Raw genomic sequence first — 27,022 nt, forward strand, 5'->3', positions numbered from 1 at the left:
TGTTTTGGTTTAGTTGACCGATTCTTACGTTTTTTTGGTGCGCTGAATCCAAAACTGACAGCCGTTTTGTCCTGGGACGTCAGGTTTTCGAACAAACGGGTGGTCATCGTTTAAAAAGATCTCTTAACGCAAATATTTTATTTACATGAAAAATATTAACTCATTTGCACAGGTGACGACAAAATTAACACCACACTTAAGTAGATTGCTTGTGAAATCGTCTTTTTTTTAAACTCGACTTCTTTTTGAGCTTTTCCTCTTGTAGGTGGCTTCCGGAAGATCCCTGTACAACATCCAGCAGTAGTCAGCCATCATTGTAACACTCCATTTCCCTTGATACCTTCTTTCCATTTCTTTTATATCTTGATGGAAATGTTCTTCCTGCTCTTCACTCACTGCTCCCAAATTTTCAGGAAAATAGTCAAGGTGTGAGTTGAGAAAATGGACTTTTAAGGTCATGGAGCAACCAAGCTTGTGGAACGCTTTCAACATTGTTTCCACCATTTCCTTGTAATTTGGGTCCTTTTGGTTTCCCACAAAGTTTTTTATGACCACAGTAAAGGCAACCCACGCTTCTTTTTGAGTTGGAGTCATTGAACTGATGAAGTCTTTGTCGGATATGAGTTTTCTAATATCCGGCCCAACAAAAACCCCCTCTTTCAGTTTTGCCTCCGTTAAACCTGGAAACTTGGATCCCAAGTACTTGAAGCATATCTTTGAGAAGTGCCTTAACAAATTGCTTCATTAATCCTAATTTTATATGGAGTGGTGGTAATAAAACCTTCTAAGGGAGTACCAATGTATTTCTGAGAACATTCTTTTCACCAACAACTAGACTTCTTGGTGGCCAATTTTTTTGCTTCCAGTGACTTTGTCGGTCTCTACTGTCCCATAAACATAGAAAACAAGGGTATTTGGTGTACCCAGCCTGTTGTCCCAGCAGCATACACAATACATTTAAATCCCCACATACCAACCAGTTTTGGTTTTGATAACCCATTTTTTTGAGTACCAACTCCAAGTTCTCATAAATCTCCTTCAAGTACACCGAATGAGCAACAGGAATGGACGCATAACGGCCACCATTGTGAAGTAAAACTGCTTTTAAGCTTCTTTTGGAAGAGTCAATGAAAAGCCTCCATTCAGAAGAATCATACTGAATGTGGAACTGAGCCATCAGTCCCTCTAGCAAGCACACTCAACAATGCAATGATTACCATCAGGACCAATAAACATGTATTTTCATGTTTTTGGAAGCACTGGCAGTGAAAATAAATTTGTTTTTCCATGTTCAGTTTTTTTTCCCCTCAAGTATGATGAATTTGAAATTTAGCGATTTCCAGCTACCTGTCTGACCAAGGCACATTTCGATTGTGAAAAAACCTGATGTCCCAGGAAAAAACGGTGGTCATTTTCGAATTCAGCGCACCAAAAAACATAAGAATCAGATAAAATTTTGAAAACAGCTTTTTGGTTGCAGACCTGTGTTATTAATGTTTCACACTTAAATCACATACACATGTAGCATGAGCCTCCCTGGGCTTCGTAAGTTCACAAAGAATCACGGAGAATACGCTAGATTAAAATATGTTTTATCTGAAAAGTATTTCCAAGGCTTTAATTTACAAAAAGGTAATAAACAGACATACAATAAATTGCACAAATAAGTTTCAAAAAATAAAATAGGAAATAAAAACCTTACTAACAAGTTCAGGAATTGGCGTCTGAGGAGTACACATTGAGAAGAATAGCACATTTCAGTCATGATAGATCCCCCTCAAAGACTTGAACACTGTACTACTGATACAAGGGATTTTTAAACCACTTCTTGTTGGCTCTTCATCCCCCACCTTAGGAATTCTATTTTCACCTAAGTAGATCGATGCCCAAAATGACAGGGCTTTCATAGTAAATAATGGATGCCCTGAGACCTGGCATTTCACAAGACCTAAGTTCTCACCTGTGCTCGCTCTGCCTGGCTAAGTCTAACTCCTCAGCATAAACAAACTACTCATAGATTTTATCTGTCTCTGGGCCTGGCTACTATCACAAGACCATTGACACTTGTCTAGGTCAGACTCAGGTCAGTTAACAAAATACACTTTGAAAGGTTACATAAAATATTCAGTGTTATACATAAATCCAACAGAAAATAACAGTCATTCATGATTAGAGATGGGTCTAGCCCTCAGTATCAGTTCCAGCACATTTAGAGGAATATATGGCTCAGGACAAGTTGAGTGAGATTTCTGCAGGCAGTTATGCATGCTAGATCCCAGCATGTGGTAATCCCTTGGATCTGAATCTTGTTCTTAGTGCTTTGACAGAGGATTCGTTTGAACCCCTACAGCAGGTTTCCTTTAGATGAACGACTCGAAAGTCAGCAGTTAATTGGCTAGGGGGATTTGGGGAGCTTCATGCTTTATAGTGCCAAAAGCCGTATTCAACATATTCAAGGATAAAGTTGTTTTATGAACTTCAGTTTCTAAATTCCACATTACTTACCTCTTTTTGCCCCAATCCTATAAACTCTAAAGAAGGGGCTTTGCAGTTTTTAGATTTAGTGAGAGCACTTATGATTTATCTGAACAGGATCAAGTCAATGAAGCAGACTAAAAGAGTTATTTCAGACTACTTGTAATGGACAAGCCACAATGTAAGGGCACCACATCAAGGTGGCTTAGAAATTGCATTGTTAAAGCATATGAATTCAAAGGGAAACAGTCTCCATCATGAAACCCCCTCATACTAGGACCAAGGCTTCTTCATGGACATCAGAGGAAATATGCAGAGCAGCAGGATGCATATCTTGCATATCTTTGTTAAACATTATAGACTTTACATAGCAGATTCAGCACAGGTCAAATTTGGCAAAAAGTACTACAAGCTATAGTTAACCCAACCCAGAAATGAATTTAACTGCTTGGGTATAGACCATATAATAGCTGCCATGGGTGGATGAAATGGAAATGCGACATATTTCCCACCATTTTTGCACCTTATTACTTTATTGTTATTAAGCAAGTTTCAATATTAAGATTGGAAATTGATCTAGCAGTGATCCCCAGAAGTTATCATGTTACACACCAGTTTTAATATGTTATAAATAAAACTTAATGAAAAAATATGACAAAACATGTCAAATATTAGCTATTTATTTGCTTTTGAATAAAATATATTTCATATATATTTCTCATTTAACTTTTTTTGTCTATACTTTTCACCATACTCAAAGTCTTGTGATACCAACAGTGTAGCAACTTGGCACATCAAAGATGTCCCAAAATACTAGGGGAGAATCACTGTGGCATAGCATATATTCAAACATGACACATTTTACTCAATTCACATGTTCTTTTACTTCCCCATTAATTTTCAAATGTAATTATCTTGAGCCGAATCAAAGAATAAATATTAGAGGTTGCCCAGTTTCAAGCAACCCCCATATGCCTAACCTGATTTAAGCACGTAGCAAATGTGGTAGACCACACCCTGGAACCCTTTTCATTACCTGAAGCTATAGGACTGAATCTGTACAATTATCTTCAATAAAAGTACTCTACATAAGAGGAGTGCTGGACAGAGTGAGCATTCCCAACCTTTGTACTGCAGTATGATACAGCTTCAGGTATGAGAGGAGTCCTGGGGTTATTTAGCTAAGCAGGGAACAGGAGGTTGTCAAAAACTGGATAACCTCTTTAAAAATCACCAATGATATAAATGACATAGTTCAACCCAGTTTACTGAATTTGGTAAAGAAAAGGGAAAAACAGGAGCGTAAGTTGTGTTCAGGATGAAACAGGTCACGTTGGAAGAAATGCTATGGTCCTGTAGCTTAAATCTTAATGAACAAAACTAATCATTGGGGGCCTGATGCCAAGTTGGACGTATGTGGAGTGAAATTTATACTCAACAGAGTTGCCTGTAAAAACAGTGTATTTACACCCAATATGCTGAGCCACAGGCATGTGTAGATGCATTTAGATCTGCACCTTTAGCATATATGCCAGACTTCTGTAAGGTAATTTACACCCACGTACGTATATACATAACCAGGTCATAAGCACAAGAAAAGTTTAACATTTTTTTATTTAGCAAAAACCACATTTGCTGGTAGGCTTGATAAAATATTCAGTCTCAAGTATGAATGAGAAAAAAAAAAAAAGTTTTAAATCACTTATCGACTTCAGACCTAACTTCCTAATCAGCCAATCAGAAGAGGCTAGATAGTGCTGGCGATGGTCGTCATCATCATCAGTGTGTATTTGCATCTACCCTCTAGCAGGTACAAATGATATGGCTCCTGACAGGCTATGTGCGTCTCTGTGTTGATCTGCCCCAGCCACATTTGCATGAACACACTCTGTACTAGGCCTACGCTAGACCGCCCCTTTCCTCACCCGTCCTGCCTCTTCAGTCATAAGGAGATACAAGACCAGCATCAGATGTGTGCACACATATATACCTGCGCCTCTTTTGTGGGCATGCACAGTGCAAATTTTTGTAATTTACGCTAAGCAAATGGCCGTACATCCAACTCTACATCAGGCCCAGAATCTCTGTCTTAACAAGTCACTCAAGCAAAACAAAATTATGATGGACTCGGCTTTAATGTTACATTAAAAATCAATATTTTTAGGATTCAAGTAAAACATTATCTGAAGGTGCAAATACAAAAGTTATGTTCAGAGCATGTTCTATCGCTTTTTTGCAGTTGTTCTCCTTACAATATATGAGTGGAAAAATGTACACGCAGGGGGCTAGAAATCAGTGTTTTCAGGATAAATAGAAATGGATGGAAGGTAAAGTGCAACAGGTCCACAGTGCTTTGTTCTTCTGCGAAGGAGGAGAGACCAATCACATCAAAGTAACAGAACAGCCATATTGGGGGCAAGAAGTGCTGAGATGTATTAAGTCTTTGATTGATCTCACCAGTCAAAACACACAGTATACGTAGAGGTAAAAAAAAAAATGCACACATCATATCAGCTCCATAGAAACCACATTAGTGCTAAATAGTCTTTAGCTTCTCAACTGTCCAAGTTCAGTTACATGCAGACGATTTCCTTTAAGTGCTTGTAAAATACTGTTCCAGAGATGTATTCTTGATGCAGAAACAGAGCAAGGAATACAAAGCTCCGATCAAACATTTCTGCGTGTTCTGAAGACTTAAAGATTGCGACAGCGAGTTATTAACAGTCAACTGGACATGCTCAAAGAAAAGCATTTAACACATCATGTCATCATGCCTCCACCATGGTAACCAACTAGAGCAGCTAAATATTACTGTTTTGTGTTGAATTTTGAAGATGGAGTGGGTTACTTTTTATTATTTTGTGGTTTCTTACTTAACACGGTGATAAAAAGAATATAATAATAATAATAATAACAATAATAATAGTAATAATAATAATAATAGTAAGCCAAACAAATTCCACCTGTAGAAAAACAGGAGGCAGCATCCTAAACAGTGTTCACAATAATCTGTGTAGAAAATGTATACTGAAGGGGCTTGTTCTTGTGGAAGTTGGGATCAATTGCTGCAGCAACCACTTCTAGGTTGCTGGTCTGAGCCCTGAATATTTACACCTCTGTTACGGGCAGCATGAGTTGGGTTTTGGGCGTCTGATTTCGGCATTTTCTTTGCTGTAGAGGATGAGAACAGAGGATACGACATGGATTTAGAAAATACCACCACTGAACCGTTAAATGTACACATAATTTAAAACAGTAAAAGCAAATATATATCACATCTATACTCATGTATGGAGATTTCTCTTAAGAAAAATACCAGAGTATAGGAATGAAAGAAATCATTAGCACTGTTTATTGTATTCAATTATACTTCACCACAAAACCTAATATCTTAAGTTATTGTTAATAGTACTGAAAATAGGAAACAGAAAATATTTGTTTTTGTAGCATTTGGTAATTTTAAAAGATACATTGAGTGTAGCAGTATCTATCACATTTGATGTTAAATATTTCCAATTCCCTGTGAGAAATATATTTTTAAAAGCAGCATTACCTCTTACTCACTGACCTAGTGCTTTCCCGTAGTGGAGCCCTGGGAACTGTCTGCAGTTTCTCCTGGGACTCTTCCATTTCGGGTACTTTAATATCTAAAGATCTTTCATTCACCAATTTAAAGTGAATGTGGAGGGGTGGAAGGGAAGGACCAATAAAAAGCTGCAGTCTTTGTTAATGTGACTTCTTAAAAGTTGACTAGTGAAAGCACAAAAGAGCATTTGCACTTTTGCATTTTTATAAATTAGCCTTCTTGCTTACTTAAAGCCAAAATTAATGGAAGTATACAAAGAATAACTGTCTCCCCGAGGTACACATAGAGCAAGATTATTTTAGAGACATGGTGCAGTGCCAGCGAGTAGACAAACCACCTTGTTGCACCCTATTGCTCAATATATGCAAGGTGGCACACTTTAGTAGACTTGGTGCGCTGTACAATTAGCACCATTTCTCTAGAAACAAACTCACAAATAAAAGTTTGAATATATATATATATATATATATATATATATATATATATATATATATATATATATATATATATATATATATATATAATCTATTATATATTCCATTTTGATTTCAACTGATTCACACAGGTAATAGTTAGCCATTGATAAAAGCAGCTGGTTTCTCTCCTCCACCATCTTAACTAGAGAAACAAGTTTTTGCCTATATTTACATATCAAATACTGGGATCCAATATCCTGTGTGCCCCTCCACTCAAGTTGGTGGCTCTATTTATTCATTCTCTCTCTGGACAGACTCAGACCCTTTCCCCCCACCCATCCTCTCAGGACACAGGAAAACAGAAGTATTGGCCATCCGGGGCTGTGGTAATATTTGTACATGAGGCCATAGGTACTGGTTAAGTATGTTTAATATGTTCAGTGTTTATTGTTTAGTAAGCAATTGGATAGTAAGAGATAATGTTAAACATTGTTATTTAGGAAGATATAAGTTAAATAAATAACTCTCAATGATGAGAGTTGTAATTGAGATATGAACCGAAACAGTGATGTATGTATATATTGAGTGCAATTAGGATTTGTGGATATTGCTGCACTCACTATATGTAAGGTAATGCAGCCAACAAGGGAATTGTAATAAATGTTGACACACACACACACACACACACACACACACACACACACCCCCTTACATGAGGCAAGAACATAGGAATATAAGTTGTTGTACCTACACACAGATTGTCATCTACGTTGAAATCATATTATATGTACCGTATGTAAGTTTATGTTAATGACGTTATATTATTACATTGCTAATGGCCGGGACATTATGTGTAGTAGTGCCGCTTCCCGGCATTAGGGGGCAGTCAGGCACATGCACTAGGGACAATTTGAATATTTATTAGCCCACAGGGGCACTCTATTAATTATCAGTCTCCTGTGGCTGATTACAGGGCTTATACCCTGACACTCTGATTGGGACAGGTCACTATTTAAGGGCAGGGAGAGCTTAGCCTCCCTGTCGGTTCTAGCGCTCTGTGTGTACACAAATCGCTGACCAGTATCTGTGGATACTTGGCTATTCTGTGACCTTATTTTCCTGTTGTGACCTTGGCTTGTTTCCTTGACCCTGCTTAAATTTCTGTGCCCTTCTGCGGCATTAAACGCATTACGGTAATATTAACCCGGCTTTCTGCTCGTAGCTCAGGGAGCTGCGAACAAAAAGCCGGTGTTACAACTACCGTAATAACGGTATTTACACTCACTATTACCGCAACAATGGTAATAATGCGCAGGCCGCGTTACTTTTTCAAGTAACGCGGCCAATTGAATTCCCCCCCATTTAGTTCTATGGGAAAGGCGGCTGCTAAAGATGAAGACCTCTACTAGTCTGGTTCTAGAAACTCATCAAATAGCCATGGTCCTAACATATCCAGGAGATCTTATATATATTCCATAGACAAAAAACCTTATGGTTTAACATGTCCAATTAAGGTTCCTTATGCACAATCTACAATGTAAGAAAACGATTGAAACTCTTCAACTCAAACTGCAAAAAGCAATGAAATTACGACGATTAAGGCATAAACCTTAATGGACGTGTTCCTTGTGCAATACAGACATGGTATGTCATCACATCCTGTGGTTAGCTGCAGATTCAGCACTATCATGGAGTGATATTGCTGCCACTCACAAAATGGTGGAGCTGCTAATTCACAGATTTGTGTGTTCACTGGACTACACAGATGATAGTCCCCACAGCCATCCCTCTTAGTCCTGATTTATGGATGGTAATTTATATAAGTGTGTATGCAAGTTTGGAGCTACATACTATAGCCTTTGTGAATGTACCGAGATTTGGCTGAACAGAACCTCATATTGAGGATTTAGTATTTACTAGTGCATAACTGAAGTTGGAGCATCCGTACTCTCCCTTATTAACTGAGGATTTGGTAAATCAGCTGGTTACTTCTGCAATAAGACCTTATCCAATTGAGGACCTTTCATTTTTACCACAGCTGGACTAATTTTGGTTCCTTAATTTTCTCTGCGCAATTATAACATCTGTGTCGAACTGTATATGCTGATTTGAGCACTCGCTGCACGTTTAAAATACTTTGTGTTGTTGGCAATTCATTTGCATGAAGTTTTTACTTTATTAATACATTCGATATCCTTTATTATTATATTAAAATAAACTAGTTTTTATTTTTCTTTTATTGTGGGAACATATTGTTATTTTATGTATATACACCTTGCAGCTTTGCTCTCTGTGCGTTCAGTTTACACTACACTACTGAGCAGTTTCCAGGAAATATTTTATTAGTTAAGTCTTGTTGGCTTTATGTATCCTTGAATTGTTGTTAAAAGCCAACTTATGCCTTGTAAAGGAATGTAATGGCAAACTTTGCTCACTGATAACCAAACTAAATTGTATTTCAAATATATTATTTTGTATTTTTTTATATATTCTATTGTCCCTTTCTAAGACACAGAGACCCTAAACTACGATAAAGGTAAACTAAGAAAATGTACTACTACTGTATGTGTGTATTCCAGTGAACACAGAAATCTGTGAATTAGCAGCTCCACCATTTTGTGAGTGACAGCAATCTCACTCCATGATAGTGCTGAATCTGCAGCTAACCACAGGATGTGATGGCATACTGTGTCTGTATTGCGCAAGGAACACGTCCATTAAGGTTTCTGCCTTAATCGTCGTAATTTCATTGCTTTTTGCAGTCTGAGTTGAAGAGTTTCAATCATTTTCTTACATTGTAGATTGTGCATAAGGAACCTTAATTGGACATGTTAAACCGTAAGGTTTTTTGTCTATGGAATTTCATGGCTTTTTGTAAAGTGAAGTGTATGCATGCATGTTCTGGCAGTCAGAAATATGGTGCAGTATGTACCACATTGCGCTTATGTGCTTTCCACAGCACCTGCAGCACTGTAATCACCTCCTCAGTCCTTAAACTTGAGTCCTTGTTGATGCTGGTCACCAGTGAAAGCAGACAGACCTTTACAGAGATTCTGACAGAAAAGCCATGAGTAAACCAATGAGTAAAACACAGCCCACAGCAGGCAATGAGAAGTGGGTGTACATGTCACTTGTAAAGAGGGGCATGTCAGATGCTAATGTCCAGATACCTCACATCTACTCACCGCTGTGATTACCACTGAGTGTGATCAGTACAAGCACCACAAAGCACTTTTGAATAAATTAACTGATGTCACTGAGGGGCGAGAGGTTTATAATGTATTCACTAACAGCTGTCTCAGGGAGAGATTAAACTCTCAATTGAGAGCAGTGCCTGGGCTAACAGTACTACAGGGTGCCCCTCCCATATCCCCAAAACACTAAACAGCCCCCCAGTGGCTAGAAAATGTGGGTAATTTCTTCAGCTCAGAGATGAAAATCCCTTAGCCACAGCCATGTTTATGCTCTCAAGTGAAGCCAGTCTGAGTACACCCAGCACAAACCTCTAACTGACATGTGCAACATTATGAAATCCCCTATCTTTAAAATGGGGCATATTTTACCAAATTGTAAAAAAAATATAACTTTCTCAAAATTTTAAACCCTCAAAAGGCACTCCTCAGCCCTTATAGCTTTCTTTTAAAACAAACCCCAAGTCTTTAGACCTCCTGTACACTTACACTCTCCCCCCCCCCAAAAAAACAGAAAAACGGTGACTTTTGCAAAACAGGAAATGGAAAATAAACGGTGAGATTTGGAACTTTATATTATTCTTAAGTTGTCATTTTTTATTCTTTTTTTCTGAAATTTGGTATGTGGCACCTGTGGAAAGTTCTCCATTTGCATGCCAAATTTCAGGTTAATAGCTTTAAATACTTTTTAAAATGTAGACCCTCAAACATCATGCCCCCCCCCTCTCACAGATTTACAATGGCAGAATGTCATTTTTTAGATGTAACCTTAGTATAAGGGCACAACTGTGCCCTTATAATAACTTTGTAAGATACAGTAAATTTAGTTTAAAGGACTGAAGTAGGTGTGTCATAAGAGAGAAAGTGTAAAAGCGTAAGGTGATGTAATGACGGAGCAGAATACGAAGATTGCGTCCGCAATTAAATGGAATCGCGGGATCTTTTACAGTAGTAGATATGCTGTGTGTGTCCAGAGTGGGGTATGTTGTATGTGTGTCCAGATTGGATGTGCTGCTTTTTCCTCTTGTGCATGAAAGCAGGTATTGGTGTCTTTATTGTATGCTAACTACCAAGAAAGGGTTAGTACTGTATGCTAGCCACAAAAAAGGAGCCAGTAGCTCATAAGGCAAGCCTGGACAACCTGTGACTCTCTAGGCGTTGTGATACTACAAGCCCCAGCATGCTCTGTCAGAAAATAGAAAGTGCATAGCTGTCAAGGTAAGCTGGAACTACTAGTTTCACAACACCTGAAGGTTGGTCAGGCCTGTCATATGGTGTATTGTCCTTCTATATGAAACAAAGTTAATTTGTACAAATTGTAGGTAGTAATGTAATGTATTTTTACAATGATTTTCATACCACTGTTACATTACCGTCTACCACATTCTGCTTTAAAGTCACCTCCAGAATAATTTCACTTCTTGCTGTGAATTTTCCCACATCTACAAAAATATGCTGTGACCTTTTGCTTTTGTAAAGAAACACATTTAACGTACCAATTGCTAGAAACAGCTCGTTTACATTCAATGCAGTTTTTGCTGAAGTTTCCATGAATAATAGTCCTGTGTCTTCTGCATATGTCTGAGCTTCCTGGAAGAAATTTTAAACATTTTACTGTAGGACACAAAGGACTAAGAACAAGGATAGTGTAAGTACAGCATAGAAATTACATTATGCTAATTAAATAGAGGTATTATATTATTGCTTTATCTCTCATATGTGTTTGCTGATTAGCTTGAACCAGCCACCCATTTATACAGGCAACCCATGAATTAGTTGATGTTGGTTATAAAATGACTTGTTATAATTAGGATATAATAATTCACTTGTCTTAGGTCAGCACACTATAATACATGACCCTAGTTCTTTTATAAGCAATGAGGAGCAGGGCTATAGAAAATATAGTAAAAGCATTATGAGAAGAACTACAAGAACTTATATGGAAAACAACTCATCAATATTCACAGCAGTGGTTGATGTGGAAATTTAGAAGTGGTGGTATTGAAAATACAAGTGAATGGAATTTGATAGGCTTACAGTCTAAGCAGTGGAAAAGTGGCGGTATGGCATACACTTTCTTTACAAGTCTGTATTCCCTATATGGTAGGTCTAGTGTACAGGTATGGCATTTAGTATTTAGAATGCTTAGGAATCAGGGCTTTCTCATAATTTGCAGCACCATGCCAGAAATATACTAGCATACATTTAAAAAAAAACAAAAACAAAAAAACTTTCTCTTTCTCCACAATGGCCCTAGCCCTTCCATTCATACTAAACTGCTTAGCAGTGCTCCTCGCAGTAACTAGAAGTGTTCATGTCTGTGAGTTTGGCATTTTACTGAAAAATGGCAATTATTACCTTTCTTTTTTTTTCTTTCATGACTTTGTTTAGATAAGATGTCCCATATCAGTATTTCCAGCTGCTTGTTCTGCTCTGTAAACTGCTTTCACTAGAACTACACTGCTCAAAGACTTAAACAGGCACAGACAACTGCTCTTGCTTGTACCGGGCGCGTACCAGTACGTTACTGCACACAAACCCCCAAGTAATAGTTGGTAAAGCTCACCTCGAATTCCACCATCCTCTTTTCTGCTAAATCTGACTTATTTCCAGCCAAAGCAATCACGATGTTAGGACTGGCTTGCCGCTGTAACTCCTTCACCCATGCCTTTGCCCGGTCAAAGGTTTCCTATGTGGTTAACAAACACTGAAATCAGAACTCATGTCAAATGTATTTAGCACAACTATATGAAGCTCTGATATCCTAAATAACATTAAAGTAGTTCACCAAAGGTATTCTTGCCACTTAGTAGGTTTAAGACTATTTTGTATTGTTAAGAAAAAGTGTTTCATTAGGTTCTATTTAATAACTCACCCCCTCCCCCTGACAAACACACAAAAAACAAAAGTTAGATAATGAAATTGTTTTTTATAGGGCATGGAAATAAATGGTTAAATTAAATATGTGCCAAGTAGTAAAAATAGTAGGCACTGTATGTCTACAAAAAATTAGAGCTCCGACATACTTCATATAAAACAAATACAAATGCTATAAAAGCATTCACCTCATTTTTGGTATTTTTAATTGTTTATTTTCTTACACCAAAGGAAAAATAATGGACTTATTCAAAAATTCTTACCACTGTAGAGAAATCTGATGGACAAGTAAATGGCATGTTGGGATGTCTGATGGAATGTGGGTAGGTCTGGGGGGCATGTGGGGAGGTCAGGGATCATGGCTGGATGCTACCCATTGCATCCACCAGGAGGAAAGGGGGTGAGGGGTAACATGTCAAGAAGGGGCCCGTTTCATTCGTACTGTGCCCCACGATTTCTAATGGCAGCCCTGTCCTATGTATCACAGTGTAACCAAAACTGGATTTGTGCACATAAGAAAGTAAGACTTCCTATGAGATACAAACAGAAAGAGAGAAGAAAAAGAGAGACAAAAAGATCAATTACATGTCATCTGTAAACACATGATAGCACTAGGATTTATTTAGCTGTATCTTAGCAGAAAGGGTGAACTTATGTATTCAATTATTGTCTGTTTTTAAAAAAACAAAACAAAAAAAACAGCTATTGGGCATATTCAATTAGCTGCAATGTTCGGATGCATTTTCTATGGTAATAAGGTATGGCAACATTCTGGATTTCCCTTCGCAACTCTAAGGGAAGATGAAGAAAAATATGCGATGTTGCAGTAACGCTGAGGGCCTTCGTGCCCGTTCCGGAGGCTGAGTGACTGACATTTAAGCCCACAGACTACATGGAGAGGAGATTGTTGCTCATTGAGCAGGCACTGGTTGGGACCAGTGTAAAAGTGTTAGGCGACATGGGTGAGTAGGATCCTGAGATAGGTAACTAATCACAGGAAGGGGTAGAGGGAAGAGTGTCAAGGAAGGTCAGTCCTTATCGGACACCAATAAATATGCTAAATTCAGACGGAGGAGATATTAAACAAGGAAACTGATGTATTAGTGAATGTAAGTGTGATTTTATTTCATATTTATACACCTGACGAATTGAAGCAATTCTGATTTTGATGGCAGCATGCATGACAAAATATGATTAACAGTATTACCATAGGAATATGGTATACGGTTTTGAGTACCACACTGTAAGAAGGACAAAAGAAGACCTCAAGATAGTTCAGAGATGGGCAGCCTCATTAATAAAATATATAATTAGTAGAAGGTGATTGATCAAATTGCCATTTTGGAGTCAGAGAGAACTCCGGAGGCTAAATTGACCCAAGGTGGATGGAATTTCAGAAAAGGTAAATGCGGATGAATGAACCAGCGTCTTTTTTTCAACCTTACTAAGTATGTAACTGTACATAGCATTTTGTGTTAAATAGTGTCACAAAATCCAGAACAAATCCATCTCAATTCCATGATGTAAGAATACAAATTGTGAATGTCAAAGTAGGTAAATACTTTATATCCACCGGACATGCAAGTTAGCATATTTCAATATCTGTCACCACCGGGTGGTTGAACAACGCTGCTGCTGCTGCCCGCAGATTGGCTGATCAAGGAACGGGAGGGAAGAGGGACTTAATAATAATAAAAAAAAAAAAACTGCTAAAGAAACTCCATACATAGTCCCCCACTCAGGGGCACTTTGAAAAAACTGATTAGGCTCCGGAAGCTGCTGGGGGGTGGTGGTGGTGGTGGGGGGGTTTATGGAGGAGGAAGGGGGGGAGTGGCTGCATCTAAAATTCTTGAAAATTTAAAGTGCCCTCGCTCCTATACTGCACTGAATACCCCAATGTCCGGAGTCACCCAATAGGTGGACAGAGAAACAGTATTTTAAATTAGTGAACTACAGGTTCCATCAAGCTTGGGCTCCCATGAACAGTCTGGGCATGCTGTTGCTTGTACTACTACATAACCATGGCTGCCAGGGCATGTTGGCACTTGGGGACCCACAAGTACTGTAGTGCACCAATGCAAAATGTAAATAAAAGACACCCCTCCTTAAAACCACAACCTTATATTGAAAAACCCATTCACACTTACCAAAACATACCCAAAAACAAAATTCCAAGTGTCTTTTTTACTAACTCAATTTGGATTAAAAGCTTACAAGTCTGGATCCTACAGAAGAAAGAAGAATAGAGTTGGTAGGTATGAATGTTTTTGTACTTTTTAATAAAATTGTGTGGTTTTAACAAGGGGTGCCTTTTATTTACATTTTACATTGGTGTACTACAGGACACAGTGGGTACTGAGTGTCAGGGCATGTTGGCACCTGGGGTTTCCCAAGTGCCAGCATGCCCTTGCAGCCACGGGTATGCTGATGCTTGTAGTACTACAAGCACAAGCATGGCCAGACTGTGCATGGCAGCCCGGGCTTGCTGGGACCTGTAGTTTACCAATGTAAAATAGTGTTTCATTCATTATTTTTATTTTATTTTTTAAACATATTTTATTAGGGAAATTTTCAATTTTTAAACAATATAACAATTAAGTTTACATTGATCAAATATAGGGCGATTGAGAAAATCAATATGAACATTGACAAAAAAAAATTAAGAACAGAGAGGAAAAAAAGGCAGGGGACAGGCAGGGGAGGGGAAAGGCAAAAATGTTAGTGTGGTAAGAGGGGGAAGGGAAAAGGGTGTCTGGCCTGGCATCAAAATGTACAATAGGTACACCGCATGTAGTACATTTCTGATATTATATTCATCGGTTTCCATGCTAAACGGGTCTTTGTTGTTCTGTTCCATAGGAGACGAGCCAAGGGTCCCAGATTGCTCGAAATTTATTGGGGCGGTCATTAATAATGCTTGTAATGTCTTCACAGCTGTAGGTCTGCCATACTCTATTGATAACTTCAGGTAGTGAAGGGGATTCTGGGTGTTTCCAATTTGCTGCTATTGCGCATTTGGCTGCATTGAGTATATGGCTCACAAGTACCATTATATATTTGCTAGTATCTGGTATGGGTCTGTGTAATAGCGAGTAAGAGGGGCGGGGGGGGGGGGGGGGGGGGGAGTTGTATTGAGGTGACGCTATAGATTAGATTGTGAATTCTCCGCCAGAATCCCACAAAGTCCAGGGCAGGACCACCAAATATGTTGAAATGAGCCCTCCTACCCACACAATCTCCAGAATAGGCTAGAGGAATCAGGATACATAGCTTTCAAGCGGTTTTGAACTAAATACCATCTATATAAGATCTTATGCGAGTACAGAGATAGAGCTCTTGGCGACTCGTGACCTGATCATTCATTATTATTTTTTTTTTTTAACCATTTCATACCCACACCCACCACCCAGGGGTGTGGGAAGAGTACTGGTGCTATCAGCATGGGGCCAGGTACCTCTAGGGAGGGGGTCTGCAAAAAAACAAAATAAAACTCCTAGAGCAGAGGTGGCCAACCAGTCAAAAGCCAAGAGCCAAAAGCTATCCTATAGGTACTGCAAAGAGCCAACTTTACCTTTTACATGTGTGTGCATATACATATACCCAATATAAACATGCGCATACATAACGTACACACTTACATTGAAAATATAACATAATTTACAATGACTTGCTAAGCAAAAAAAAAATATCCAACACATTGTCAAAATGTTCAGAATAATCATAAAATCCTCCTCACGTGCACTAGACAAATAAATACCCATTAACCTCCGCACATGCCATCGGATATACCCAAATTTCTTATACATACCATCAGACCTTCCCATATACTCCATACATGCCAATCAACTCCCCTCCCCCACATGCCTACAGACCTACACACATTCAATCATATTTCCCCAAATGCCATCACATCTCCTTACATGCCCCTCAGTCTCGTCACATGCCATCAGTTCTCCCATGCCCCTTACTTGCCTGCACAGAGGAAGGAGGAAGAGCACACTACACTCCTCCTCCTCATCCTTTCCTCATTGAATTGTCTGACACTGTGGCCTCTCTGCAATGTTCAGAGGAAGTCACAAGACACGGCTGTTCTCAGTCAGTCGAGCAGCTGAATATTTTACAATCTGCCCCTGCCGGCACCAGGACAACTATACTACATTGATGCTCCCAGCCAGGAGCCACATGTGGCTCTAAAGCCACCGGTTGGCCACCGCTGTCCTAGGGAATCCAGCCCTGTGCTGACCCTGATTTTCCTCTGACCAGCACTAAGCTGGCAGCACTAGGATTAATATGACGACCAGGACAGGAGGGGGGGTTGGCGCGCTTTTTTTTTTTTTAACATTTATTTTTAGCACTGTTTACTGCCACTGGACCCGCTGGTATTGTAGTTTTAATGCCACAATGTCAATATTTTATCCTTGTCAGCGAATTTCTCGTACCCAACCCAGATTAACAGGTGGAAACGTAATGAATGCGATAAAAATACAATCTAGCCATTTCCATTTTTATAGAGAGGATTGATATTTTAGGGATTCTTCAGCACATATCTCACTCTGCACTTCCTAAACTTAGTATACATGGAATAAAATAACTCCAACATTCTAAGGCTATTTCTGAATAGATCTGCTACCATACAAAGGAATAAGGCTGCAGTGCAAGTAACTTTATATAGGTAACAGATTTCAAAGCGGATTTACAGTAGGGAGTGCATTATTGTTTATGATACACAAGGTTTTCCTAATAAACCCTCAAGTGATATCAGAAATGTTCTGAATATAAGTGATGACATTAAAACTTACCGTTCATGCAGATATTATTCACAGTACTTTATATAATAGCATCATTTCTGTATTAGGTCTCATAACAACTGGTGTCAATTACATGCATTTTAGTAGTGTTTTTAACACTAGTAAATCACATATAAAACTAGTATAACTCTAGAAAAACGCACCATGTTCCACCCACATGTCTTTACAAATGTGGATTGAACAGGAAAACACATGTACATTTTGAAAGGCCACAGTGAGCGACAAGTCTGAAACACCAGCAAAATGCTAGTAACACACGCATGCCAAACACGTTTGCGTCTGACATGTGTGAAAAAAAAAAAGCTAAAATGAGGCCAATGGGTATCTAGCCTTATATTGCAATAAGGGATTTCTCAGTGCTATGGCTGGTCCTCATGGTTACAAGAAAGTTACAAAACTGGTAGAAGGAAAGCAATGAAAGGTCGCAGCAAGTTGTTCCAGAAATGTGTTAATGCTATATGTTTATTTCAGTATAATAATAAAAAGAAAACCCATACACAATGTAATAATAGTTTAAGTAGCGAGAGATACGCTATTACCAGTGTAAAGTTGCAAAAAACAAAATACAAAGAATGGTCTGATAAATGGAACATTTCAAGTGGTCTAAATGGTTGATTCCTAGTGACAAAAACAAAGATCATAATTTAAAGGAGTTTACAAAAGTATTAAATAATAGTAGGTTGAGTGACTCTACATAGACTTTGTAAACATTGATGTACATAGCCTCCTAGCCACACCCAAGTCAAAAATAGCCTGAAATGTAGTACAGGGGACAGTACACTACAAAGTGGTGAGCAGCCTAGAGATAATGATCAGAGATGAGCTTCTGATTCATAGCTTCCTGCCAGGTCACACATGTAATTAGTCTATTACTTGCAAAATATAAGGTGTATTTATATATTCACATATTTAAAGGTTAAGTCCTCTTTTTCAGCAATTACCAATAAAAAGGAATTGTATTTATAGTATTGGCAAGAACCTATGATTATTTTTTTATTTTTTTTTTACTTTTCATCACATAGATTTCAGGACTTTACACTGAATTGCTGTGAAGCAGAGATATTTATTATCCTATCCCAATACTGCAGTAACATGTCTATCCTGGCCCCTGACATAGGAGTGCTATAAGTCTGAGTTTCTGATGTGAGTTAATTACACACAAAGTATTTGTTTTTGTTCCATCCCTTAGAAACAAATGATCAAATAAGAAAAATAACAAAAAATAACACAAGTGAGGTATGACTGAGTAAATATATCTATGTATGAACAATCAAAGGTCAGGTGACATTAAAAAGCATAAGGTATTCTTAACACATACTAAAACATATCAAACCAAAAGAACAGAAACAGGACTCCATTCTCCATGATCAGGCACTCATCTTAGAGCTCCGGACTCTTCTTGACGGGTATTTTCTCTTTAATGACCTCCCCGATACTTTCCCCATGACCCTCTGGGAAGCCCATAAGGCAGTGGTGCGGGGCCATCTTATTAGCATGGCCTCACGCCATAAGAAGTTGGCCATCTCCAAACAGACGTCACTAACTATTCAGCTCCAGACTCTGGAGAGACAGCACAAAACTATCCCCAGATGAAGAGGTACGGACCAAACTTCTAAAAGGTGAGATCCGATTTGAACCTCCTTCTCTCTGAATCCACTGCCTCGGCCCTGAAACGGCTGAGGCAGATATTCTATGAGAAGGGAGATAAAGCTGACAGAATATTAGCCACCCGTCTGAGGGCCCAGAGATCTCAAAACAACGTCATGGCCCTGAAGTCTCCTTCTGGCTCGCCCATCTACCGTCCTGACCAGATAGGGCACGAGTTTCAGAAATTCTATTCCACATTGTATAATTTGGATGCTCTAAATCCCGGGAGGGCCCCACCTGCGGATACTATAGCAGCTTTTTTGAGGCAAGCGAATCTCCCTACCCTTTCTAGTAGCTTAACCCAACAACTAAATGAGGAGATTACATCCGAGGAAATACTGACAGTTATCAAGGCTCAAAAGACTTCCAACACCCCGGGGCCTGATGGTTTCTCCGCAGTCTACTACAAAAGATTTTCCCAGACCCTGGTTCCCCACCTCCGCTCCCTGTTCAATGCTCTCTTGCATGGAGATCCCTTCCCTAAATCAATGTTAGAGGCATGTATTGTAGTTATACATAAGGAGGGGAAGGACCCTAGCGACTGTGCAAGCTACCGTCCCATCTCCCTCCTTAACGTTGATATTAAGATATATGCAAAGATCCTGGCCACCCGTCTTAATGGAGTCCTTCCGGATCTAATCCACTATGACCAGGTGGGTTTCATCACGGGTCGTCAGGCTAGGGATAACACTCGCCGTGCGATTGACCTTGTTCAAATTATTAACGAAAGACGCCTCCCGGCCATGATGCTCTCAATGGATGCCGAGAAAGCGTTCGATCGAATTTCTTGGGATTTTATGACCCTTGCTCTGAAGGCTTTCTGACCGGGGTTTCTGCCCTCTATAATTCTGCCTCAGCTAGGGTCCTGGTTAATGGATCTCTATCCGACCCGCTCTCCCTCTCCAACGGGACGAGACAGGGCTGCCCCCTTTCGCCCTTAATCTTTTCACTAGTGATAGAACCCCTGGCAGCAATGATCAGACAGACGGCATCGATCTCAGGTGTGACAGTGGGGCCGCGGGAATTCAAAGTTTCTCTCTTCGCGGATGACATACTTCTTTCCTTGACGAACCCTCAGGAGTCTTTACCCGCCTTATATAAACTTATGGATGAATATGGCCTCCTTTCAGGCTATAAAATTAATTTTGCTAAATCAGAGGCCATGCTCCTCCATGCTTCTCCTTCCCTTAGGTCCAATTTAGACTAATTTTGCGCTACGTTGGCAACCGCTTAAGATCAAATATCTTGGAGTCTATATCACGTCGACCTATGATAGATATCGGGAAAACTCCCCCCCCCCCCCATTCTGTCTAAAATTAAACAGGACTTGGAAGGGATATATCATATCGTGGCTGGGGAGGATTATCGCTATCAAGATGAACTTGGTCCCTAAACTCCTATATCTTTTCCAGACTCTTCCGGTGAGGGTTCCCGACTCTGTGTTTAGAGATTTGCATTCCTCCTTCCTAAAGTTTATATGGCGTGCCAAACCACCGAGAATCTCGATAGCAGTGCTCAAAAAGCCCAGGGCTGGGGGAGGCAGAGGCTTTCCAGACATTAAGTTTTATTATTTGGCATCACATTTGACCCAGGTGGCGGTAACCTATGCCCCTTACCAGTCCATAGCATGGGTGGACCTGGAGACCCACCATGTTGGGGTCCCTTCTATGGCATCACTCTGGGGCCTGTCCAATATAGATAGACCACCAGCGGCCTCTTCTCTTCAATCTCTTAAATTCTGTTTGTCCCTTTGGGACTCATGCCGGGTCAAATATAAATTGTCCTCCCCTATATCACCTCTGACTCTTCTTTGGGGCAATCCACACTTCCCTCCTGGCAATTCAACACAGCAATTTAAACATTGGATGGAATACGGGTGGTTTCGGACCTGGTGGTCAATCAAAATTGGGCTTCTATGTCGGAACTTCACCACAGTTTTGAACCGTTTCGTCCGCTTTTTTTTTTTAGTACTTCCAGGTCCGACACTTCGCCATGTCAATGACCCCCAGGAGGTTCTCCGGGCCCCTACCTCCTTCGAATATATGTGTCTGCATTCCCTTCTCACTAAAGGGATGATCTCCCGGATCTATAATTGGCTTATAGACTATACTTTCGATACCCCAGGCCGTCATGAGCGGGAATGGGAGAATGACCTGGTACCTCCTCCAGATGACTCATGCTGGGAAGAGATCAGGGAGGGGATCGCCATGAGCTCGACCGCTGCACTAATTAAGGAAACAGCCTACAAAGTGTACTATAGGTGGTACTATACTCCTGATAAGCTGTCTCGAATGTTTCCTACGGCCACTCCGAGCTGCTGGCGGGAATGTGGCCAGAGAGGTACAATGCTACATATATAGTGGACCTGCCCTCGCATAGTTCCTTTCTGGAACATGGTTCTTACACTCATAAACTCTGTGTCAGAACAACAGATAAGTAAGGACCCCTGGTCATTCCTTCTCTCTCGCCCTATACCTGATGAGAGCGCGCCGTCTAATAAGCTTATCTCCCATATCTTGGCAGCTGCTAAATCCCTAATAGCAAAACATTGGAAAGACCCTAGGGCTCCCTCTATGCAGGAGTTACGGTCCTACATAGGACATGTCGCAAGCATGGAGAGTATAACGTGCTACCTTCATGATAAATCATATAATTTCGATAGGGTGTGGGCCCCGTGGTTTCTACTAGAAAGTCGCAGCTGTCTATCCAGTACGGCCCCCCCTCCTGCAGGTGGAATATAAAGCTCTTGGGTCGCCTCCGGATCCCCCAGACTGGATACGGCGTGCTGCTGGTGAGTAACAGTTGTATGCTACTTTTCTTTTTGGTAGCTAATGCAATAGTGTGGCCTAGCTTTTTTTTTTTAGCAATGTTCCAAGTTGGCTCATTTACTTATTTTCTTATTAGCAATGTTGTTAACAGTACTTGTGCCTTTCTACCTCCCATCCCTCCTTTTTCTTTCCCCCTCCTCTAGCCGCCATTCCCTACCGATATAATTGTATAAAATTATAGAGGAGACAATTTGAATACTAATACTTTTATGTCAAATATGTTGATTGTATTTTTCCTGTTTCCTCTTTAAATAAAGAGTTTAAAAAACAAACAAAACAGAAACAGGGGTATAGTATAAGCTAAAGGATAAGAGTGGGGAAGGTATGGGGAGGGGGTATAAGGGATGAAGACAACTCCTGGAGCTGCTATAAGTAGTTAGCCAGATGGGATACGCAATAGACCCCTACGCAATAAACCCCTGTCCTAGTTGGACCCAGAAGGCGAGAGTGCAGTCTTATGGGTAGCATAGTAATCAAACCAAGTGAGCCACTTCATCAGGGGGGGGATAGGGTGAAGTGGAATATTTGAAGCCAATAGTTTCTATCACATAGCTATGCTGAGTTTTTGCTATAATTTTGGAGAGAGGTGGGAGAGTCGGGCTCTTCCAGTCTTGAGCGATGGCCACTCTAGCAGCAATTAATATGTGTCCTGTGACATAACGTGGTGAGCCGGGAAGTCCGGTGCATAGAGTTGGAGAAGGGCCAAAGATGGATGAGGTGTAATAGACAACGAAGCTACTTGTTGTATTAGTCCAAAGACTTCGTCCCATAGAGATCTAATTTTGGGGCAGGACCAGAACATATGAAAGAGGGATCTGGCTTCCCTTCACTCCCCTTCAACAGAGCTGAGAAACCGAGGGCCAGATTTTATGTAATTTAACAGGGGTGTAGTATAATCTATGGATCATTTTAATGAGCATTTCTGAGTGATTAATACATTTCAACATGGTGAAAACATTTTTTAAACCACAATCCCAGTCCTCATCTGTCAGGGGCTGACCAAGATCAGTTTCTCATTGTACATGAACCTGCAATTTACAATACTCAGGAGCTGTCAAAAAACATTGGTACCAAGCGGATAGGGGGCAAGGGGGTATGGGCAGGATTGCTGCGACTGGATCCAATGATGTATTCAAAGGTATTTGTAGAAGTCCACTGTTGGAATTTGGTAGCTCTCCTGGAGAGAGGAAAATGGGACCAAGATACCCTGCTCAAAGAGGTCACAGACCTTAGTGACACCTTGGGTGATCTAAGGACCCAGTCACAGGTCGGGAATTAATGTCGCCACCGGAAGAAGAGAGAGATGGGAGGGGGGTAGGGAAAAGTCCTGAATGACCTTAACCATCTTATCCCAGCTCGCTAAGGAGTCTCTAACACTAGACAGAGCGGCCGCTGTGGACAGCCTAGACCAAATTCTAGCCATAGTAAGTCCTCTTTTGAGAGCAGGGAAACCACTTGGCCTTCAAAAGAAACCCATGGTTTGCAAGATTGGGAGCTGACCAATCCTTAAGCTGGTCAAGCTTAGCGGCTTGCTGGTAAAGTTCCAGGTCAGGAGCTGCCAGGCCACCTCTTAATTTAGATCGGAACAGACGTGAACGAGCCATTCTGGGGTGCTTCCCTCTCCGCACAAAATGCAAAGCACTCGTGTAAAATTTGATGAGTATATGGCGGGGGACCAGGACTGGAATGGACCTAAACAGGTATAGGATTTTTGGCAAGAGCATTATTTTGAGTGCAGCTATCCTGCGAGCCACAAGACCTCATATTCCACCAATGAGGTAGTAAGCTCTATAAATTGTTGCAGGAGTGCATTATAGTTACAGTCTATAAGATCTTAAGGATGGGATGGGACATGGATTTCCAAGTACTTAAGAGAAGAGGAGCACCAGTGGAATTTGCAAGTAGATTGTAAGTCTATCTGGCTCTAAACCCACCCCCATAGGTTCGGACTTGAAAGGATTTACTTTGTAGTAGGAAGCCTCAGAGTATGCTCCAAGGACTTCCTGCAAGGCAGGTAAAGAGGTCTCAGGCTCGGTCAGGAATAAAAGAACATTATCTGCGAATAGGAAAATCTTATGATGGATGTCCCCAATCCTAGTGCCAGTGATAGCGGACGTTGTCAGGATCCGTTTCGCCAGGGGCTCCATTGCCAGTGTGAAGATGAGCACAGAGAGCGGGCAGCCCTGTCTGGTACCATTGGTAATATTAAAATGGGCCGACAGGAATCCATTACTGAGCAATCTGGCTGAAGGACAGCTATACAGGGTATGAATTGTCTGGAGAAAGAAGCCAATAAATTCAAACCTGGCAAGGACAGCCTGCAGGTATTTCCAATGAATCCTGTCGAACACCTTCTCGGCATCTAGCGAGAGTAATAACAGAGATTGGGCCCGAGTCGTGTGGGCGGTCAATATATTAAGAACCCAGCGTGTATTACCTGGGGCTTGTCTGCCCAACACAAAGCCAACCTGGTCTTGATTAATAAGGCTTGGCAAGATAGGGTTAAGTCTATTGGCGATCAGTTTAGCAAATAATTAAAGATCTGTACTTAAGAGCGCAATTGGCCTATAGTTCTAACAGTGAGCAGGGTCTTTGCCAGGCTTGAGAACAGTAACTATCCTAGCCTCCAACATCTCTTCAGGTAAGAAAGATTCCTTAGCGGCCTAATTAAATAGAGATGCGAGCACTGAGCAAGCTCCCTCCAGAAGGCAAGGTAAAAGCCATTTATGAGACCATTAGGTCCCGGCGCTTTATCTCGTTTAAGGGATTTTATCGCCCCTTGTATCTCTTCCTCCGTCCAGGAAGAGCATAACCCAGCTGCCACATCTGGGTCTAGGATAGGGAGCTGGAGGGAGTCTAAGAAGGCAGCTATACTATTAGGAGAGGGTTGAGATTAACAGTGATCCTCTCAAAGGTTATAAAGCTTTGCATAGTAAGCGGAAAACTGATTAGTAATGTCTGACAGGTTATAAATATGGGATCCTTGAGGGTCTGCAAGAGCTTAACACAATTAATGGCGTTCTTTCCCGAGTTTACGTGCAGAAGTTTACTCGCCCTATTCCCCAATGTACAGAACTTTTGATTTAACCTGGCTATGGCGTTCACCTGGAGCAACATGATGGAACTTAATTTTTCCGGAGATCAAAAAAGATGCTTAAATGCCAGGGTCAGAGGGGTTGAGCTTTTGTTGTTGCTCTAGAGTGACAATCTGGGATTCATAAGATTCTATCACCTATAAGTGGGTGCGTCTAATTCTGTTCTTAATTTTTTTTTGTAGGAAGCAAAATTATGTTTATGAACCACTCTCATATTCCATTGTTGAAATAGTTCACCAAAAATATACTTGCTTTTAAGCTGCCTACAGGTGTCTACGCATCAAGTAATTTGAGAGGTGTACAAAATAAAACTGATGCATCGTAATAAGTTAGTTTATAATTTGGTAGTATGCAAAGAGATATTAGAATTACAGGCCTCGCAGGTTGAGAACCCCTATTTAAAACCATGTATTAAATATTATTGATCAGTAAAGAATCAGATATTTTAAAATGGTCACAAACTTTGTCCTAAAACTGGTTATCAATATACTTATATTTCATCCAGAAACGTTTAATTAGTATAGGAGTTTCCAACTTAACACCATTGTAAACTGATATTTAAATATACTTTATATAATGACTGTTAATATTTACAAAATAAAAGCAATGCAATAGCTATTCTCTTAACAACCCATAATTAATAAACTGCTGCTGAGATTTTTGGCTAAGAGAAAAGACTGCTCCTTGGAGCTGCATTTCATTGACTTAGAAGCATCAGATTTAGAAAATCCAAGCCATACCTTTCATATGCTACTTTTAATGACACATATGCCCATACTGGACATATGTATATATGTGTCTGTAACTAAATAATTAAATATAAACTCACTTGCATTAGTGTGCATTTATAGCTACCTAAGGGGCGGGATTCACTTCGACTCGATGTTCAGCTGCGCCTATTGCCGGTTATTACGGTAGGAATCTCCGCTCATTTGTCTGCGCACCTCTATGGGGAATAAGTGGACATTCTTGTAAAATCTCCGACGTGAGTGGTCTTAATGACCAATATGGCAGACATAGAAAAGGGTTGAGGGTAGAGAACATTTTAAATTCATTGAAGAATCCCTATAAAAAGTAACTCCAGCCAAAAAGCTGTCTGTTTTTTACCTAAAGCCCCATTCCCATGACCTAGTAATAATAATTAATAGAGTTGATAAAACCAAGCATTTAAAACTGAGATTAAAGGAGAACTCCAAGAGGACTGATTTTATGTAAAGCCTTCCCTCTTCACAATGTCACCTTGGGGATCTCTCTCACAATATCCCAACTAGTATTCTCCAGACTGCAGAGCATGGACCATTTTCAAAGTTAGCGAAGGCTGAAGGCAGAGTTTTGGGAGCTATCTGATCGGACAAGACATAACAGGCCACAGCTTGTTCAAGTAGTTACTATTAAACACACCAGTGCAAAGTTTAGATGACGAGGCATCACTGAGGATCATGAATGTCTAGAAAGTAGCACATGCTCACCGGTTTAGTGATGTCAAACACCACAATGGCCGCTTGCGCTCCTCTGTAGTACATGGGGGCGAGGCTGTGATATCTTTCCTGTCCCGCAGTGTCCCAGATTTCAAACTTCACTGTTGTATCATCCAGACACACAGATTGAGCTAAAAAGGCAGCTGGCAGAATAGGAAACATAAAAAGGTTAGTGAATTCATTTTCAGCAGCTAGCTCCTTTAAAGATTTAAGATTATTTATCTGGTTGTGAAGAATTTCATTTAGAAATGTACCTGTTTTAATCTAGAATACATTCTAAAAGCATACAATAAAAATGTATGCTTAAAAATATTCATTATGTACACCTCTTATCAGCTATGCGATACACATGATATATGATTCATATTTAATAAGCAATTACTCCATAGTTAGTGTAGAGAGTAGCAGAAGAGAAACAGGCTTAGAACAGCTTGCGAAATACACAGTAGCAGCATCCATTCCTTCCTGATCGTTGCAGCCCATGTCTGCAATCACCACATTGCCAAGCTTATTCCGGTCAGTAAGCATGTGATGTTTTGCAACAGAAGTGACATCAGGTGAACATCTCCAGGAACATATGTGGGTAAAAGTTTTCAAGCTGTTATGAAGTCAGCCTGACAG

General features: G+C 40.2%; 1 protein-coding gene across 3 annotated transcripts in view; it reads right to left on the bottom strand.

Moving 5' to 3' along the window:
- Positions 1–4,070: 4,070 nt before the first annotated feature.
- LOC142097857 (ras-related protein Rab-5B-like) overlaps positions 4,071–27,022 on the bottom strand; it is a 45,727-nt gene continuing 22,775 nt past the window's right edge. For all 3 annotated transcript variants that reach the window (XM_075180070.1, XM_075180069.1, XM_075180071.1), the window contains exons 3-6: positions 26,393–26,544; positions 12,235–12,357; positions 11,165–11,258; positions 4,071–5,646 (exon numbers count right to left, since the gene is read on the bottom strand). In XM_075180070.1, the coding sequence (XP_075036171.1) occupies positions 5,534–5,646; positions 11,165–11,258; positions 12,235–12,357; positions 26,393–26,544 (482 nt within the window). In that variant the 3' untranslated portion in view covers positions 4,071–5,533. The remainder of the gene's footprint in view (positions 5,647–11,164; positions 11,259–12,234; positions 12,358–26,392; positions 26,545–27,022) is intronic.

Source organism: Mixophyes fleayi, chromosome 7 (genome assembly GCF_038048845.1).
Source record: "Mixophyes fleayi isolate aMixFle1 chromosome 7, aMixFle1.hap1, whole genome shotgun sequence".
Classification (NCBI taxonomy): domain Eukaryota; kingdom Metazoa; phylum Chordata; class Amphibia; order Anura; family Limnodynastidae; genus Mixophyes; species Mixophyes fleayi.